Consider the following 20,491-nt stretch of genomic DNA (forward strand, 5'->3'; position numbering starts at 1 on the left):
TTACAGGCCTATTCTAATACCAGGCCTGGATTGTGCAGATCTTCAGAGATTCTAAGGCCACGCTTCTGCAGACATTCTTCTACAGCTCTGAAGTTGGTTTTTTTTCTTACCAGATTACATCACCTTCAACTGACCAAAAAAGCACAGAGCAGAAAGTACATTTATGTATTACCACACCACTGGGATCCATTATTTACTCACCAGTGGAAATGCTGCCACTTCTCTGGAATAAGGACGATCCCACTTGGAAGAAGTGACACAGTTCAGAGTATGTGGTGACATCTAGAAGCAAAAACACTTGTTTAGGACATGAAATTACTGAACTTAGTTGAATGTATCCCTGTGGACCCTCTTCACATTACTACATATAAATAATCACTGTCTAGAGCCGCTAGTGAAAATACCATTATCTGGGGGGGGGGGAAAAGGCAGATTTAAAACAGGAAGCAAGTCAGTATCTGGATATTTTTCAGTTTGCCTGAAGATACTGCCCGAGGTTTGAATATCCTTCCAGCTTTTCACTGAATACCCTAGGCATTTGAAGTCAATACAGCATTACAACAGTTGAACAGAACTTGAGCCTATAGCAATTTTGTGCTGCAGTTGCCAAAATAATAAATTCAGACTTTATTTTACTGTTCGTTTTAAGGTCATTCCAATTCCCTTCTTAAACCAGATAAATAAGCATCTCTCCTTCATGACTTTGAGATGGCCTTGAAAATTACAGTTCATGTGCTTGTGTAAATAACTTTCTTTGCTCTGTCAGCAAAGGGGCCAGGCTTCTGACTTGAAAAAGTAAAAATTCAAATTTTTATGTTTTTTAAGTTTCTAAAAAAACTCAAATTTCAAGAAGTTCATGTGTTCACTGTTGCACATAGTTGTTTTTGAGTGTACTGAAAGGCCAGGAAGCAGGCTCACATAGTCTCAAGTAAGTCTCAAGGGTTAAGTTGGTGCTGGTAACTTGTTCTACACAGCATCTTACCTTTAGTGGGTTCATTTGGGGGTCCATCCTGCCCTCCTCTATGTCAGCAATTTCCTGCCGAATACTGATCATTGCATCACAAAATCTGTCCAGCTCTGCCTTATCTTCAGACTCTGTTGGTTCAATCATAAGCGTCCCTGCCACTGGCCAGGACATGGTTGGAGCATGAAAACCTGTTAAAGAAAAAATCAATCACTGACAATAGGTTATGAGTTAATACATGCATTAGCTAGCAATTGATTCACAAATTCAGCCCTTTCTACAATCTTTACAGGACTGGGCTCATTGGTACTGTTGGCATTATACTGCAGAGGTAAGACAGACTTTCCAAGTATCTTGGTTTTTAACACTGAAGGGTAATGCCTTTGTATTATTTGCAATAAAAGTTACACACTTATTTAAGGAAAAGCTCCTAAAACTTGCTCTCTTTGGTTCATTACTTTTCAGCCCAAAGCGTATTGCTTCTTTCCTGCTTTATTTCTGTTCCTGCTGCTGACTTCAGTAGAAGTTTTCTGTCACTTTATTTTCTTGACAGGCTGAATGGCAAAGGAAGATGAGTGTAGATTTCTGCACTGGTAAACAACGTAAAAAGAAAAGGTGGTCTCTCATGACTCCCTTCCTGCACTGCTGCCTGTTACAGCCTCATGACACTTCTTTTGTGGCTGCAGAGGATGGAACCCATGGAACTCGCCTCCACACTTACTGAAAAGTCTGTTCAGTAGTGCATGCTATTTAAGGCCACAGCAGCCAAAGAGCAGGAAGGGTGCTCGTTTTTGTATCACAGCTGGGCTTTGAATTGTTTCTCTGATGAGCATTACTGGTTAGGGTTTAAATGGCTTTTACGTATGTTCATTAGAAGCACAGCTGCATAGGATCAAGCAGTTCAATGGGTCATCTTATCCAGCAGCCGAAGAGTAGCCACGAACAGATTCTTCAGAGCATGTGTACAAAACTGCCTAAACTGTAACAGGATGGAAGTGTTTAAAATCCTATTATCCTACTTCAAAAGTATTACTTTCTTTTTCCTTTTTTTTGGAATCTTATTGAGCTCTTGGCTCCAAACCACTTGCTGCAATGGTTGACCCATGTAATTGCAAATTGTAAGAGGCAGTTTACAAAACTGGGGAGGTAGCAGCAGATTTGTAAGTAGCTACTGCAGCTCTATGCAAATATCTCTCTAAGCCCTTAATGAAATGATGTGCTAGATTCACCATCCATAAGCACAGGACAAGAATGTTTCTGGCTCCCTTTAGAAATGATTTAGGAAATTCTCATTTATGTTGCTATTTTTTAAAAAAATACATTTGAATTACCATAGTCCTGAAGTCTCTTAGCAAGATCTACAGCTTCAATGTTTGCTGTTTTTTTGAAAGGTCTTGTATCCAAAATGAATTCATGGGCTACATAACCTGTAAATGAAAAAGTGTACACATGTTTACTTACTAGGAGAATAATGCAATCTACCAGGCAGTCTATTCTGATGGGGTTGCAGAGAACATGTCAAAAAGACAAATAAAAATATTAATTTGGGCAAAAACTCAAACCTGAGAAATTATCAGGTGAGAGATCGACAGCTCAGGATTTGAAGACTGGCGCTCTGAGTCCCATGTCACATTAAGAAGCGGCCTCATCTCCAAGATCAGAACTAGGAAAGGGCAGTCAAAGTAGCTACTATAATTTACAAGTACTTGGGGAAATAATTGGATTTGTCAGTGCCCTAACACCATTTGCATCTTAGGCTATCTTGAATGAGCCAGGTACAAGATAATAAGTTTCACGTTATGCCAGAGTAAAGCTAAAATCTGGTCTTACAGAGGCTAAAGACAAACAAATTATCTAAATTTATATCCTTGATCCTGGAGAACCTTGTTCCATTTCATTGCTGAATCCTTCAAAATCTGCAACTTCCATTCACTTCTGTGAGGAAATAATATATTCTCTTAATATGCAACCTGCAGGTTTAGCCAAGGTGTAGTCCATTAAATTTAAGGCGTATATTTTGAAGAGCATATATATTGTACTCAAAGGTTCTTTGGAGCTCTTCAGTTTACAGAAGCAAAACAGCATTCTCTGATTGTTACTCTACTGTAACAGATAATTCTTTCATCTGTTATTCACTACTTCTGTCCTGCTGAATATGGGACACCCGTAGCAGGGAACAAGAATGTAGCTTAAGTATTCTGCATTGCCAAGGGGATTCTTCCCTGTTCCACAAAGGAGAATAAGGACTGGAAATGAGAGAAATTTGGGTTGGTTTTTTGTTTTGTTTTCCGAGAAAGTGTGCAAGGGAAAGTGCAGGTCCAAACCAATTCTTAAAACTGTTGTGCTATTGGTTACGAGACCTTTGGAGGTGTTTCAACTTTGTTGCTTCTTTTTCTACTGTTCATTGATCTGGTACTAGACTTCAAGAAGAACAATCTGATGCCAAGGTTTACTTCGCCATCTTTTGTCATCATTTCATCTAATTACAAACAGGCATTTTTTCTTCTACTCCCAAGTATCTCAGTTCCATTGCAACACCTCCACAGAAGCAGTGTGGCAGGTTATTGCTCTTCTTGTGAAGAACATGAAGAGAAGTCTGAGATGCAGCTGGTGATGTAGCATTAAAAAAGAACATACTGCAAGCCAACACCTACACTAGGAAAAATAGTAGCTTTGTAGAAGTTGTCTTTATTTGTCCAATTGTCAACAAATTGTTGATATTTTTGTTGATATTGATATATCCAAATATGTTGACATTGATATATCCAAAACAACAAATTTTCCAATACTTGCCTCTTGCTCCTCTGAAAAGGATTTTGTAGTGCTTCTCTAACCTCTTTGCCATGTAGTTTGCATTTAGTATAGCAATCTCAGAAGCATGTTTCAGACCCTTGGCTCCCATTGTCTGAAAGAGGAATAACATAAGAAACAGATCTAAAAACACTCTCAAGCAAGCTAAATGTGTTCTTGTACTGGCAAGCATGATAGACAACAGCATCTTAATGCATCTGGGTAGTTTTAAGGCACTCACACTGCTATTATACTTTTCCACACTATGCTCACAGAAGAGCAGGGGTTATTACTTGACAGTAGCTTTGGTATACATAGCTTATGAGACTGCTTACTGTGTAAGAGTTTTTGCTTAAAGTCAACAAGTGAACAACCCAAACTTTTCCTCAGAATAGGAAAAAGCGAGCAGAGCTCAAGAATGTCATAAGCACACTTACAAGAACTACACATGCTCCCTGTCACCATCCCAGACAAAAAGCGTCCAGAAAGCTGCCCAAAAAACTGTGTGTGCTATCTGTACAGATTATCTCAGCAACTCAGACTCTTGCTTGCTGGTGTCATTATCACAGGCAAAACTGTGCATTAACAAAGAACAGAGCCAAATGAACACAGATGTGCTTATTTCTCTATTAAAGCACTGTAAAAGGACAGTGCTGGAATTGAACTGTCACTGAATTTCCTAACGCTGCATTTAGAAGCTAAGCTGGCAAAGGAGAAAGCCAAAACAGCATTCAAGGTAGCCCCTTTAGAAGGGACAGTGTAAACAGATGGCACTTTGCATTGTGAAGAAACACCCCCCCTTAAAAATTTACTACAGTTTAAATGTTCTGTAATAGGAACCAGCTTACAGTCACAAGTGATTTTCACCCACAGCTGAAAAGCCACCACGGAAGTTGTACCAACTCACATTTGCTTATTTCAAAATCCACAAGTGCTGGTTTCCCTCAGAGTGGAAGTTTCCAGGGTTAGAGTATCAAACTGGCTACAGGGTACTCTGAATGACACTGCCCTTGTGTTCACCATTCCAATTCTTCTCTCTCACTGAAAGCTTTAAATGTTGCTTGGAGTCCCAGACCACCCTTTTCTCAAACAGAATTTGAATCTACACTCATTTCTGTTGCCTGACTACTTCCAGATATGTAAGCAAGTATTTGCAAGGCTTTTCACTAAATCGCAAGGAATTAAAAAATTACATAGAACATGATCAAGCAGTTGCATATCCAAAGCCAAAACTAAGTTCACTTTTCAAATTCAATAAAATTGCCTGAAATTGAAGTTCCAATTAGACAGACTTTGGCAAGTTAAATGTTAACGTACAAGTCAACTATAACAATGCTGCAGCATAAACCCGAAAATATTCTTGGAAGAACAGTAATTACTAAGCAGCTTTTAAACACGAATACTTCAATGTCAGATACAGTGGAGGGGCAAGCCTGACTGCAGCTTTCTGCCTTGTGTCCACTTGTCACAAGAGAAAGAAGACAAGAGAAGAATTAAGCAGGCTCCACAGATGCAGCCATTGTCCTGCCATCCTTTCCTACTGCAATTGATGGGAACAGGCTGCTCCACTGTCCTACTGAAAAAAACAAGGAGCTTCAAAAGATGAAAATAACCTATGACTGTTGCGTAGTCATATGCATTTCAGTCTGTGCAAACATCTTATGATGTGTTGTTCTTAAACCTGCTCGTGTAGTTCAAGTGGTCCTCAGACTTGCTGAAACAGGAACAGACCCTCAGCTAATACTTCTTATAAAAGTCTACACACCTTGATATACACCCAGGAAATTGGCAGTATAGCACTGGAACCCCAAGGTGCAGCACTGACAGTACCCAAAGGACATGCATCCTTATCCGGCTGTATTTTGATGACAGGGTGGGTAGGCAAGTAGGGAGCCAAATGTTTCTTCCTAAAACAAAAACATTTATTTTAGAACTTCAGTGTGTGTGCCTGTGTTACCATTTCTGGACAGTTTCAGCAGTAGATTCTCTTCACACTCCTTCCAAACATGGTCCTGCAGGAATTCTGGGCTATGTCTTCTTCAACAGAAAGTTTATTAACATAACTATGGACAATGAGGATGGCACTAAGTTTTCAACCTATCACAGATATTCATGCAGCTATGCAAATCAAAATTATTTTTTTTAAAAGAGTAAGATTACTTTTAAAGGAATACGATTGCCCTGTAGGATAGATTCATGTAATTCATGTACCATTTCTGTGTTCTGGACTACACGCAGTATCAGCCATCAAAGTCCACAGATCATCTCTGCATTTACTCACAAAACAGACTGCTGACCAAGGTCTACCACGCACACTAAAGGGCCAACATGAAAGTCAGGGTTTGGGAGCACAGGTGAACCTCAGCATTCATGAGCTCAGCACATGATTATCCTGGAGAAGGACAAAAGTTTACAAATAACAGTACACCTCTCCTGTTCATGGTGCTGTACTTCAGTGAACTGCCAACGAAGAATCACTAAGGAACTTTTTTTTTTAAAGAAAAGCCTAATAAAGAGATACTCACACTCCAATTGGTCCCATTCCAGGTCCTCCTCCTCCATGGGGAATGCAAAAGGTTTTGTGAAGGTTTAAGTGCGAGACATCAGAGCCGTAATCTCCAGGACGACACAGACCCACCTGTGAAGGGAATACTCTGTTTTAAATGCTCTTTACATGCTATTTTAAGACCTATTACCTCACCAAGATTGAAAAGCATGTTATATGTTTTTCTGTTTTTCTTTAATGTGATGCATCATAAACAAGAATTGATGTAAACAATTTTTTGTTCTAGGAATTCTTATTCATGACTGTGAAGAATGTCTTTGACAAAGATTGGGCAGACTAAGCCAATTTCAATGAACAACTCATATATCTTACACCTTTCAGGGCACAATCAGATCAAAGAGTACTATTCTTACCATCTAACTTCTATTACTGTTCCTGGAAACCCCATCTCCTCCCCCAGACACTTCTCCCATCTTGTGAAGAAGCTGTGTTATGGTCTGAAATGAGTACTGCTGTGCTATTTCTATTCTAAGGAAATGTACACTCCCAGGTATAATAAATCTACCTAGGAGATTTTGTACCTGGGCATTCATATTTGCTCCATCTAAGTAAACCTGGCCTCCATGTTTGTGTATCAGGTCACACACATCTCCGATCTCCTCTTCAAACACACCGTTGGTGGAAGGGTATGTGATCATGATGGCTGCCAAGTTCTCTTTGTGCTTGTCCACCTGGTAGCAGGGAGAGAGAAGAGGCCGTTGAGACACCTAAAGCTTCTTAAGGAAAAATTGAAAAAGCCCCATGTAAATATGGTCATCAAGTGTTTTACAGGTGAGAAGCAAGTCCATCAGCAGGTAGTCTTGAGTCATTTACAGTCAGCAAAAGATACTGAGCTCTTTCCTGCAGCAATACCTATGGAAAAAGAGTGTTTTCTCAACAATCAGAACTTTAAATCAGGGAAGAAGGCATGGTAGTGAAAGATTTATGTATAATAGTAATTTCTGGTACCTTGAGACAAGCCTAGTGAAACATCTGGCCTTCAAGGTAACGGGATCTAATGACCATCCGCTGCTTTCAGCAGTACAGTTCTATGACTATCATAAAAGCCTGCTCAAGTATGTATTTTTGGAAATGTGTCCTCTAATCCCTTGGCCTCCTAAGTGTCACCTGCAGACAATCTACTCCAAAAAAGTGAAAAAAGTTGCCTAGCAACTCCATCCCCAGCAGAGGTGGTCTCTGAACTTTGCTAAGTGAAGGCTAAAGTGCAGTTTGAAATGCTTCACACTCATGAGCATGTGTCATTCATTTCAAATACTAGATATAGACCAAAAAGTCTACTATGAAAGAGCCTACTGTGCAGAAAGACTCTCTGAGCCACTCCTGCACCAAAGATCCACAAATTAAAGGAAATCTCGCAAGTGTCACATGGCTAGTGTCTGAGTGAGCAAAAAAGGGAAAGAATTACTTATTCTTTTCAAGTATATATTCACTATTAGTGCCCTACTTTCTCTCAAAGAAAAATCTGATTCAGCTGCCAGCACTATTACCTGTAAAGGAGAAGGAGTGTTCCTGCTATGAAAAAGATAATTAAATACTCACCATTGCTTTTAAATGGGCGATATCAATGCTCCCATTTTTATCCACTTCAATTGGCTGAATCTTCATCCCCGCCATTTGTGCACTTGCTGGATTTGTACCATGAGCAGATTTAGGAATCAGGCAAACCTTAGAAGGGAAAAAGAAGCAGGGGTCAAAGTATAACTAGTTAAAAACACTTAACGCATTATGTTCTACAGGCAGCTACAACGCATTATCGAAGTTTCCAAAAAAGGATCCTGAAGGAATGCTTACTGGCAAATTGCCACTTGCACTGAAGGTTGCAATTCAATTTTCTTTGAAGAAAATCCATTCAAGTATAAGCATCTAAATACTCATTAAGAAAGTAGCTTCATTTGCTGCATAAATCATATTTAGGGTTGCAGTTTCCAGAACATTATCTCAGATACTCAATTTTCAAACCCTTTTCTCTCACCCTCTCGTTTTTTAAAGACTTAATTTTTTTTTACAGTAATCAGTCTCCATATGTACAATGACCAGAAATAAAAAACTATCTAATTCCAACTTTCCACTACCTCTTCAGCTGATCTCCAAAGCATTTAATTCTGTGTTCTATTACCAAAAAAAAAAAAAAAAAATTAGTCTGAAGTATTTTGGCTATAGCTAAAAAGTTTCAGGCAGCTACTCACATGCTCTATATAGTTCATTTAAAAAGAAAGAGGTACTTCTTACTTAAATAAATGTAGGTTCTAGTTAGTGATACTTAGGAAAATGAAGCTCAAGATATTTCCAGACATTTGCTAGGCTCTCTACTCCTTCTAAAGACAACAGAAATTTCTTCTAAAAAAAAAAATCCTCTGCATCTATTCAATGAGGATATTGAAACATTTGCCTATTATGATTCTCTTGGAAGGATTAATTTAAGGAAGTTACTCAAACTTAGGTGCATTAAGTAAGTGACAATAAGGCACTCTTTTTTTCACAGTCAACTAAACTGCACGATGGTCTCTACCTCATGTTCCATAGAGATTCTGAGATGAATGTTAATTACTTTAAAAGCTACTCCAAGGAACTGACCCATCTGTCTCAGCACCTGGATATTTGTTCTTCTTGCAGTGTGTTATTGTACAGCTGTGCCGAAAGGAAACACAGGGATCCCAGCCCCAGTGCTGGGAAGCACTGTAGCACATTTACAGTCATTTCAGCTGCATAGCAGAAATGTAAAGTGAGTCTATATTGCCACCCAGTCCTGCTGGGTTGCACCTGCAGCTGCTGGTACAGAAGGCAACAAAGCAGGCAGGTGTCAGCCGTCAGTTAACATCAGCACTTCTTTTCCAGGAGAGGGCACCAAACCCAAGTGAGGCCAACTATAGGAAGCCTGATCTGCTGGTTTTCTTTCTCCAGCTCAGGAGAAAACGCCACTTCAGTTGGAAGGTCAACATTTTGTGGGCTTTCTTATTTTCTACCCGCGCTCACCCCCCCACCCCCCCACCCCCGATTTTGATTTTACTATGACATTTGAAATATGTCAAGTGTGAGTAACTTCACGCAGCCTGCAGGCTGTGCAGTTAACCTCTGGGTGTTTCTGAGCATAGAACGACCACAGGCACTCACAGAAGCCCAAGGATCTTGCACAGAGTAAGAGAAACAGCAAAGCATACATGGATAGTCAGAAGACAACTTTCCAAGGAATAAAATTTCAACCTAAATTCACTTCCCACTGAATAACACTACTCACAAAGCAAAGCTTGTAATTGTAAAGAGTGGCTAAAAACCCAAGGAGTTTGAGGTTTGTATGTATGTATGTATGCAACAAATAAAGACAGAACAGGACAACACTCACTATTCAATTTTAGGTAGTTTCCTCACACAGAGGTTAGTTACCAGCAGGTCAGGACAACGACCCTTCCATTTTGAGAAGGCAAATGCGTTCCAAAGCCAAGTATAAAATCAGGTTCAGAAAATATGGATATTACTGCACTAATGACTTTTTTCCCTAATGTCTAAGGCCAACACATTGTGAGTGTGTGAAAGAAGATCTAACCTCAGATTTCCACGAAGTTTTTGATGCATTCAAAAAATGTTCCTAAACTAATTTCTAGTAGGGTAAGTGAGAAGGTCACATGGATAAATATTTCACGGAAACACAGGAAATAAATTTAAAAATAGTCAGTTTTCACTGTGGAGAATGGTCATCCTAACAAAAAATTATAAATACCTGTGCTAGTTCCCAAGCATTTCAACTTACTCATAATTGATTTATAATTGAAACATACAGTGAAATGCCAAATATCCTGTTAATACAAAATTGCCCAGGTCACTAAAAGAACTGATTGTGTAGTTCAGAAAAGAACCCACAGTACTGAGTAACAGCATTCAAAACAGAATATGCTGGAGCCAGGCAGATCTAGATTATTACACAAGAAAACAAATCTTAACAATACACAACTGGGTTCGTAGTTTTGAACCTATCGCAACTCAAAAGATCTTGCAGTGATTCGGGGGAAAAAAGCAACTGCATTAAAAACTAGAAAGGAAACAGAAAACAAAAAAGAAACACAGAAGTTCTGAGGATAACCAAAGTTATGAGATGGCTTTTTTCAGATGGATGGACAAGTAACTGGAATACAATTAGGAAGACAGAAATGAGGATGGATAAAGATCTAATAAAAATCTCAGAGTTAACAGATAATATGCCAACTGTGAACAGCTGTGAACAGGGAAGAACTGTTCATCTTTCAAGAATGAGAGGGTACTAGATGAAACTGTAAGATGTCAAGTTCAAAACAATAACAGGAAGCATTGCTTATGAAGAAATAAGATTATATGACAATGGGTGATGAAGACACAGAACGTTTTCTCCAAGATACTGTAAATATCAGAAGCTTTCTCATAAGAGGTCAAGTGATCAGATTTATTGTAGAAAAATGCATAAGCAGTGCCTTTGGACTCCTTTGGATCGGGAAGTCCCCAAAGCACAGGTACGTAGAAGATGGGGCCGTGCGCTGTGAAAGTATTGTTGTATAGTTGTTTTGTCCTTGTACTTCTTGTAAGAGGAGTCTGAGTCTGCTACTGACCACTGTAAGACTGGATGCTGGGACTGACAGACTTTTGGTCTGGGCTAATATCCTGGTTTCAGCTAGGACAGAGTTAATTTTCTTCTTAGTAGCTGTTACAGTGCCGTGTTCTAGATTTAGTATGAGAATAAGATTGATAACACACTGGTGGGTTTAATGGTCGCTTAGTGTTGCTTATATTAAATCAAGGACTTTTCAGTTTCTCAGGCCCTGCCGGCGAGAGGGATGGAGAGGCACAAGAAACTGGGAAGGGACACAGCCAGGGCAGGTGACCCAAACTAGCCAAAGGGATATTCCATACCACAGAACATCACGCTTGGTATACAAACTTGGGGGATTGGGCTGGGGCTGCCGACCGCTGCTCAGGGACTGGCTGGGTATCGGTCAGTGGGTGGTGACCAGCTGTATTGTGCATCACTTGGGGTTTTGGTTTTGGGGTTTTTTTTCCCCTTTGGGTCTTATTCCTCTCCCTTTCTTTCTCCTTTTCATCACAATTACTGTTGTTGTTGTTATTATTATTGTATTTTATTTCAATTTTTACATTGTTCTTAACTCAACTCATGAGTTTTACATTTTTGCCCAATTCTCTTCCCCATCCCATTGAGGGGGGGAGTGAATGAGTGGCTGGCTGTGTGGTTCTTAGTTGCCAGTTGGCGTTAAACCACGACAGCTAATCTGTCTGGTTTTATATCACCAACATGCAATCATCTCTCCAAAATGAAACTTGCTACCACTAACTTCTTACATTTACCTATTTCAACCTATTTCACTGCCAATTAAACTTACACCTAAAATGATTAACATAGCCTTCCTCCAGGCATCACAGATCGTTCAGAAAGCACCTAAAGGAGCACTATTACTTTCAGATTTTTCAGCTATAACTGCCTACCCTTAAATGTAAATAAATAATTGTCTTTTAAAGAAAATCGGAATTAAAAATTCAAACTTGAGTAAGGTTTGATTCCTCTTTGGAGTTAACTACAGTTGTATCACGTCTCAGGTTTACAAGAACTCTCTTTTGTCAGGTTACAAGGGTATAGCTGAGAAGTGACTCCATAATGTTAAAGTTTCAGGTAGTTAGTATAGAACAGAATACAAACCAAGCCTTTAGGCTCTAGCATTACCAATTGATGATGATCTTCAGTGAATCAAAACTGATTTGCATTATTCATCTACCTTTTTTTGTGGCCCTTGTGAAGCAAGGTTACCTCCATATGTCCTACAGGGATTTATTTCAAATAGTCTGCATGGAAAAAAACTGGATGAACCTAGACTTCTATGAGTAGAGCTACCAAGGCATACCAGAGGCTTGTCTGCTTCTTATGTCAGGAGTGGTCATACTGGGAACCAACAATTGTTATAAGCAGTGTAAGTTTTAGACCATCAGTTCCAGTTCCCTTTGTATTTGAAAACACTGGAGAGGGAGTGTCATACCACCTTGAAAAAGCAAAAAACTGTCATTGCCCATTTTCTTTCAAGGCACAGACATCTGGGCCTACACCCATCTCACTCAAAATCTGAACCATTGTTTCATGTTCATGACTAGCCTGTGTGACAGCTTCAATGGTTAGGTTTGTCCCTTGATCACAAGTCCACCTGTAGGTTTTAGGTCTCTCCCTGAACATCCTGATGTTTCATGGGCCCACTGAGCTATGAATAATTACACATTCTTAAGTTCCCAGTCCAAATCCACCTGAGTTGCTTCAATTCTAGCAGCCTGGTTTACCTGCTTGTTGTCTTGGTGTTCTTCAGTGGTGCTGCCCTTGGGCTTGTGAGCATCTGTATGACATGCACCTTTACGGTAGTGTTTTCTAGTTGGGCAGCAATTTCTTGCCAGAAGGCAGCAGCCTAGAAGGCTTTACCTCTGCACTGCCCGTTGGTCTGTTTCCAGTGATGCAGCCACGCTCACAGGTCATTTGCCACAATCTATGGCATACAGTACTGGCTGCTTTTCTCATTCAGCTATCTATAGGGCCAGTTTCTGCAAACTGGCTCAACTTGCCGCCTCCTTTGATGGCTTTGACAACTTGTGTAGGACTTTAAACAGCAGCCTTCCACTTCTGATGGTTTCCTACAACACAGGACCCACTGGTAAACACGCCATAGTGCTTTTCACCTTCTGATAACTCATTATATGGTGGCACTTCTTGTGCATCAGTCACCTCCTTGAGTGATGCTTTGAAATTTATGCCTTCTGATGAGTCTATGAACCCTTCCAGGATTTCCGGGCAGCTGGAGTTCCCCATCCAAGACTGCTGCATGACCAACACTACCCACTTACTCTATGGGTATCCTTTGAACACTCAGAACAGCACAGACAATAGCAGTGCCAAGAGAAGCTATGCTTCTGTACCAACACCTTCTGAGGCAGCTCATTCTCCCTGAACACTGCTAGCATACCTTTTTCGGAGTATGGTGGGCCTTGGATCCTCTGCAGTCCCAGCTCCAAAACCTTAAAGGCTAATCTTGTATTTCTCCAGGTGTTTTCTGTCAGAGGCTCCAGTTGAGGCTGTGCTCCCTGGCTGCAGTGTACATTTCTCACAGCTGGTCCTATCTGGATGGGCCAAAGGGCTACCACAAGAACTGTCTCCTCTTTTGATCTGTTCAAAGACCTGTTCCTGTTCAGGGGCCCACACAAAATAGTTCTCCTTTATGTTCATTCAATAAAAAGGGCTCACATGCTCATGTAGCCTACCATACACATGCATTCTCCAGTAATCCACAATGCCTATACAAGCCTCTCTTCTCTATTTTTTAGCTGGTGCAGATATAGTTATTATCTTATTGACTGCAGCCCAGAGGTGCGACAACATCCATCTGGCTGGTTTAGTCCCAAGAACTGGATCTCTTGTGCAGGTCCTTTGACCTTGCTTTGGTTTTATGGGATAACCAGCCTTTCAAATGATCTGGATTATTCTTTTCCTCTTCTCAAATGCTTCCTCTGCTATGCTGCCCTGTACAAAGATGTCATCCATGTACTGCAGCTGTTCAGGGACTTCATCCCGGTCCAGTGCAGTCTGTATCAATCAAAAGACTGATAGGTATGTAGGGCTGTGCTTCCCGCCCTGAAGCAGTTGGTTCCAAGTGTACTGGATACCCTGCCACATGAAAGCAAACTGTAGCCTGCACTCTGCCAAAGGGATAAAGAAAAATGCTTCGGCAACATCCGTTGAGGCATACTGCTTGGCCACCTTTGACTCCCATTCATACTGGAGTTCTAGCTTGTCTCTATGGTAGCACTCAATGGTGGCACTACTTTGTTCGGTCCACAATAGTCCACTGTTAACCTACATCCTCTGTCAGACTTCTGCACTGGCCTTATGGGACCATTAAAGGGTTATTAAGTCTTCCTTGGCTCTCCAATAGATGAATCAACTTACAGATGGTAACCAGGGAGTCTCAGTTGGTGCGATACTGCCACTGGTGTACCATCATGGTAGCAACTGCGTTTCTTTGTCACACAGCAACCCTACAATAGAGAGGCCAGGCAAGGCAGACAGTTGTTTAACCCTCTTTGGGTCCACTGTGGCTACACTAAAGGTCTACCAGCACCTTCCTGGGTCCTTGAAATCCCCTCTCCTGAGGCAGTCTATGCCAAGGACACATAGAGACTCCAGACCATCACAATACAATGCTTCTGCCATTTGCCTCCTGTTAGCCTTATCTCAGCCTCCAACATAGAAAATGGTTGGCATACCCCTGTCACTCCACAAATCCAGATGGGTCCTGCCCGCTCCTGCCCTGGTGGCATTATGGTACACTATGTACCAGTATCCACCAGAACCTTATACACCTGTGGATCTGATGTGCCAGGCCGTTGAATCCATAGTCCATTAAACTTCGTTATACCCCTCCTCCACCTAGCCAGAGGCAGGGACCCTTTACTCCTGACTCCCATGGTGTCATGACCAGAAAGAAGTCCCTTCACCAGGTTCAGGAGGAGAGGCATTTTCAACCCTTATTCTGTGCCTGGGGGACTGCTGGCTGCTTTCCACTGTCTTGGCAGCAACTGGTGCAGTGGCCTTCTTGGTTGTCCCTTCTTCACTGCAGTCTTCCCCCGCAGTTGAGGTACATGGGCTTCTAGCTTCAAGGTGAGTGCACTGTCCCTGTTCCTTGTATCCTGTCTCAGGCACACAGGAAGAACCAGATGGTGCCATATAGTGTGCACCTGGGGCTCCCTTTCCCTCTGGCAGGGGAAGGCTGACTCCATAGGGCAGCCCTGACAGCCAAGACACTGCCTGTAGGGATGAGAAGTGGAGGGATTGTCTTTGAAACACCCTGGAACTGGCAAAACAGTCTCTCCATAGCTGGTACTCAAGATGTGGCCAGTCCATCATCACCAGGGAGGTGACATATGACACTGATGCATTTAACACAGACTTCCTCTACACAGTCCATGTGTTCTGGGTGTCATGCAGATTAGTGGGGACCTGTTTGTTGTCCAGGTCAATGGAGACTGCCTCCACCACTGCTAATTCTCTTAGATACTGGACACCTTCCTCAGCAGGGGCTCAACTGCCTCAGTAATTGACAAGATCACCCTTGAGAGCACACCTCACATTCAACAGGAAATACATCCAGAGGCTGCAGATAAGTCAACTCTCTTCTGATTTCTTTGATGATTCCCTGGTCCCTAGTGAAGGATCCCAGCTGCTGGGATTTCCTGTCCTCGATTCCTGACTACCCTTTCCAGCAGCCCAGCATCTGAGCAAGCAGGTAGCAATATGCTTGCCTGGCTGGCAGCCATAACTCTTCCACATATATTGGAGCTTGCTCAGGGTTAAGGATGGGGTGGTTTCTGCCTTTTGGATGACTTCTCTCACCTCTTCCTTCTGTTTTCTTGCCAAAGGACTGGCTTCCTGATCAGACCCTTCCTCCTCCTCCTCCTCCTCCTTTACTAACTGATGGTACAGCCCTGTTGACGTCCACTGCCAGTGGCTCCTTTTTACTACTGAGGCTATCACTGTGGTTGAGTTTTGGGTCCCTGTCTCAACCATTGTCTATCTCAGCCTTAGAGATAGAGAGCCACTTTGCCCTGCTGCTGTGACAGTGCTAGACAGAGGCCCAACAGGCACAGGCCAAGCCCCAGAACAGTGCTAGGAGCTGCTGGGTCTCACTGAGGTAGGCAAGGCACCCTTCCACCAAGTGGTACACCAATTCAATGGCACTGCATACCTGTTCAAGTGTAAAATCCCAGGTTACAGGAGGTGATAACAGCCCTAGGCACTTGCCCAAACCCTTCTACACACCCTGTCACCCAGAGATCAATTGCCTTGGGGCATGTTTCTCTGTCACTTTAACAAGTTGTCTACTCCTACACCAGGACCAAACTAGGTCCTACCCAAGCAATAACAAGCCAACAATGTTAGATAAGAGGATCAAACATCTTACATGAGGATGAACCAAAAACTCAGGAGCCCACACAACAGATTTGGTCACATCAACCCCAGAGGAGAAGAAGGAGGTGTGATCCCTTGTTCTATGTGACAGGTAGCTCATGCAACACAGGAGGAGCATCGCAGCCAGGACTGTATGCCTGGACTGGCATATGGCCATTGCTTTTATAAAAATACATTGATAAGCAGCACAGCAAATAGCAAGAGTGAAAGTAGCCATTAAAACCCCCTAAACTCTAATACACAGTAAAGCAAGCAAGCTCTGTGACCCACACAGGAGCCTACCAATTAACAGTTTAACATGCTCAGATCAAAACTGTCATTACTGCAAACCCCACACTGGGTGCTAAAAAGGACTGTGATGGTTCACCTGGCCAATGGCCAAACACCCACAAAGCTGCTACCTCCCTCCTGTCTCCCATGGGACAAGATGAAAACAGAAGTAAGTTGAGAAGATTCATGGATTCAAAGAATGACAGTTTAATAGGGAAAACAAAAGCTGCATGCGCAAGCAAAGCAAGAAGAGGAATTCATTCACTACTTCCCATGGATAGGTAGATGTCCAGCCCCTTCCTGGAAAGCAGGGCCTCAGCACAGGTAACAGTTGCTTGGGAAGAAAAACGCCATAACCATGACCTTCCACACTCTGTCTTCCTTTCCCTGAGCTTTTATTGCTGAGCATGCCATTACAGAGCATATACCATCCCTTTGGATATGGTCAGCTGTCCTGGCTGTGTCTCTCCCAACCTCTTGCCCACTGCCTGCCTACTCCCTGGGAGGCATCAAGGGGCAGGACAGGGCAGAGTGGAAAAGAAAGCAAGCTTTGACACTGTGCAAGCACTGTTCAGCAATAGCCAAAACATCCCTGTGTTATCAGCGTTGCTTTAGCCACAAATCCAAAAGCACAGCGCCATATGGTCTGTCATGGAGAAAGTTAACTCCATCCCAGCCAGACCCAGTACAATCACGCACTGAGGGAGTCCCCTTTCCTTATTCCCACTGTCTGTAAAGTAAAGAAAGATGGTACTTTATCCATGAGGGAAACAGGGAATAATGCAAGCTTGTCACAAATGAGGATACACAACCTAGTTTCTCTCTAGGTGAGTCCCAGCTGCTTAATCAATTCTCCTTTCTCCACTTCCCACCCAAAGCTCTTCCCTATATGAGTATTGACACTTACAGTTCTATGACGTTCTCCTTTTGCATTTAAATAAGCTTTGATTGCAGCCAAACCTGTGTACTCTCCTTGGGCTCCACTGCAAGAGGAACACAGACCCGGTTACACAAGCACACAAACCAGGAAGAGCAAACTGTCTACTGAAACTTCAAAACTGTCCAGCCCTAATCCTTCTCAATCACTTTAGGCAAGTGTCAGCAAATTAAAAGTAGTACATCCCATGGATTAAATCACAAATGAGTAAGCATTAATTAACAGCTCCTGCCTCTTTTGTAAACAGTAGATGAAAAAAGTTATGTCATTTTATGTGCCTACACTATAAGGTAGATCTTTTTGGAAACTTGAGTTGATCCCCATTTCTGCACTTAGCAGGGGACTACAGGCTTGACTATGGAGAGGCAAACTAATACTTAAGTGCATAGTAAGGTGTATGCAGTGAAACACAAGACTCTTTCAATGACAACCTAAGTGCAGAATAAGACCTTGCTGCTCATATGGTACCAAAACTACAAACAAATATAAACAGGCTGCAGCAGTTCTCATTCAGCTGTGCTTTATTTATTTCAGAGCATGTAGATCCTAGGCATTCTTCAGTCAAACCTCATACTACTGAGTGCATCAAGTACCAGTTTCAACAACTATATAGTTGCCAGCTCATACAGCTTATTCTTATTTCAGACCTTTAATTCTAGCTCATAGGAGAATATCAGTAACACCACCATTTTAAGCAAGAAACGGTGGAGAAACCAGTGTTTGTAAAGAGGAAAACATGGGAAAAAAGATCAAAAGAATAGAAAGCACCAAATCATTACATTTTTAGAAGAGACAAGAGAAAACAAGATTCTGCAGTTTTGAAAAAAACAAATCTTGTTTTCATAACTTTGCATTCAAGGCTTCTCTTTGTCAAATTCAGAAATTTCTTTCATTTTTGGCTTGCACATTTTCTTTAGAGGTAAGTTTTTGGAATCATGTTAAGGCAATTGTTCAGAATGTTCAGAAAAATTTTCCTACCTGTTTGGTTGGAAAGATATCTTGTCATAGCCAGTAATCTCACACAGGTCTTTCTCTAAATCACTGAAAAGCTGTTGATATCCCTGAGCTTGATCCAGGGGCACAAAAGGGTGGATGTTGGCAAATTCTTTCCATGAAATAGGCTGTTAAAAAAAAAAAAAAAAAGGGTAAAGTGCTGTAACACAAAATTCTGCAGACAACTCTGTTTTGTTGTTAAGTGCTCAAATAAAAATCGAACATTTCCTGCACAGCAAGCCAAGTTCCCAACCTTGTTGTAAGATGCAGCCTGGCTGAACAGAGAGGTTTTGCTGGAATCCAGGAAAAAACAGGAGAGTTTATGACCTTTGGAAGAAGGGGCAGACAACTCAGGAGGACTACAAGGATGTCAAGAGGTTACGCATGGAGAAAATAAGAAAGGCCAAAGCCTCACTAGAACTTAATCTGGCTACTGCCATAAAAAGACAATTAAAAATGCTTCTATAAATACATTAGCAAAAAAAGGAGGGCTAAGGGGAATCTCCATCCTTCATTGGATGTGGGAGGGAATATTGCCACAAAAACTGAAGAAAAGGTTGAGGTACTTAATGCTTTCTTTGCCTCAGTTTTTAATAGTAAGACCAGTTGTTCACTGGGTATCCAGGCTCCTGAGCTGGAAGACAGGGATGCGGAGCAGAATGAAGCTCCCATAGTCCAAGGGGAAATGGTCAGCAACCTGCTACACCACTTAAACATGCACAAGTCTATGGGGCCAGACATGGACCAGTTGAGGGTACTGAGGGAGCTGGCAGAAGTGCTCACCAAACCACTTTCCATCACTTATCAGCAGTCCTGGCTAACTGGAGAGGTCCCACTTGACTGGGGCTTAGCCAATGTCATGCCCATCTAAAAGAAGGGCCAGAAGGAGTCTCTGGGTAACTACAGGCCTATCAGTCTTGAGTTCTGTACCGGGGAAGGTTATGGAGCAGATCACCTTGAGTGCCATTACACAGCATGTGTGGGACAACCAGGGGACCAGGCCCAGCCAGCATGGGTTTATGAAAGGCAGGTCCTGCTTGATGAACCTGATCTCCTTCTACAACAAGACGACCTGCCTAGTGGATGAGGGAAAGGCTGTGGATGTTGTCTACCTAGACTTAGTAAAGCCCTTGACGCCATTTCCCACAGGATTCTCCAGGAGAAGCTGGCTGCTCATGGCTTGGACGGGTGCGCTTTGCGCTGGGTTAAAAGCTGGCTGGATGGCTGAGCCCAAATAAAAATAAAAAATGGAGTTACATCCAGCTGGTGGCTGGTCACAAGTGGTGTTCCCCAGGGCTCAGTGCTGGGCCAGTCCTGTTTAATATCTTTATCAACGATCTGGATGAGGGGATCAAGTGCACCCTCAGTAAGTTTGCAGATGACACCAAGTTGGGTGGAAGTGTTGATCTGCTTGATGGTAGGAAGGCTCTGCAGAGGGGTCTGGACATGCCGGACCGATGGGCCGAGGCCAGCTGGATGAGGTTCAAGAAGGCTCCGTGCCGGGTCCTGCACCTGGGTCACACCAGCCCCACACAGCGCTACAGGCTGGGGCAGAGCGGCTGGAAAGGGCCTGGTGGGAAAGGGCCTGGGGGTGCTGGTCGGCAGCCGGCTGGGCATGAGCCAGCAGTGTGCCCAGGTGGCCAAGGAGGCCAGCAGCACCCTGGCTTGTGTCAGGAGCAGTGTGGCCAGCAGGGCAAGGGAAGGGACTGTCCCCCTGCACTGGGCACTGGTGAGGCCGCACCTCGAACCCTGTGTTCAGGTTTGGGCCCCTCACTGCAGGAGGGACGTAGAGGGGCTGCAGCGTGTCCAGGGAAGGGCAGCGGGGCTGGGGAAGGGTCTGGAGCACAAGGCTTAATGAGGAGTGGCTGAGAGAACCGGGGCTGTTTAGCCTGGAGAAAAGAAGGCTGAGGGGAGTCCTTGTTTCTCTCTACAACTACCTGAAAGGAGGTTGTGGCGAGGTGGGTGTTGGTGGGTGTTGGTCTCTTCTCCCAAATAAAA

At 42.6% G+C, this 20,491-nt stretch overlaps 1 protein-coding gene across 1 annotated transcript in view; it reads right to left on the bottom strand.

The window, feature by feature from the left end:
• The window catches only part of GLDC (glycine decarboxylase), a 52,170-nt gene that overhangs the window by 1,946 nt on the left and 29,733 nt on the right, over positions 1–20,491 (bottom strand). Inside the window, exons 15-24 of the mRNA XM_055698549.1 lie at positions 18,479–18,621; positions 17,471–17,546; positions 7,860–7,985; positions 6,842–6,991; positions 6,280–6,392; positions 5,520–5,661; positions 3,758–3,869; positions 2,296–2,391; positions 983–1,155; positions 202–282 (exon numbers count right to left, since the gene is read on the bottom strand). Of these exons, the coding sequence (XP_055554524.1) occupies positions 202–282; positions 983–1,155; positions 2,296–2,391; positions 3,758–3,869; positions 5,520–5,661; positions 6,280–6,392; positions 6,842–6,991; positions 7,860–7,985; positions 17,471–17,546; positions 18,479–18,621 (1,212 nt within the window). The remainder of the gene's footprint in view (positions 1–201; positions 283–982; positions 1,156–2,295; positions 2,392–3,757; positions 3,870–5,519; positions 5,662–6,279; positions 6,393–6,841; positions 6,992–7,859; positions 7,986–17,470; positions 17,547–18,478; positions 18,622–20,491) is intronic.

This window comes from Falco cherrug, chromosome Z, assembly GCF_023634085.1.
Source record: "Falco cherrug isolate bFalChe1 chromosome Z, bFalChe1.pri, whole genome shotgun sequence".
Lineage (NCBI taxonomy): Eukaryota > Metazoa > Chordata > Aves > Falconiformes > Falconidae > Falco > Falco cherrug.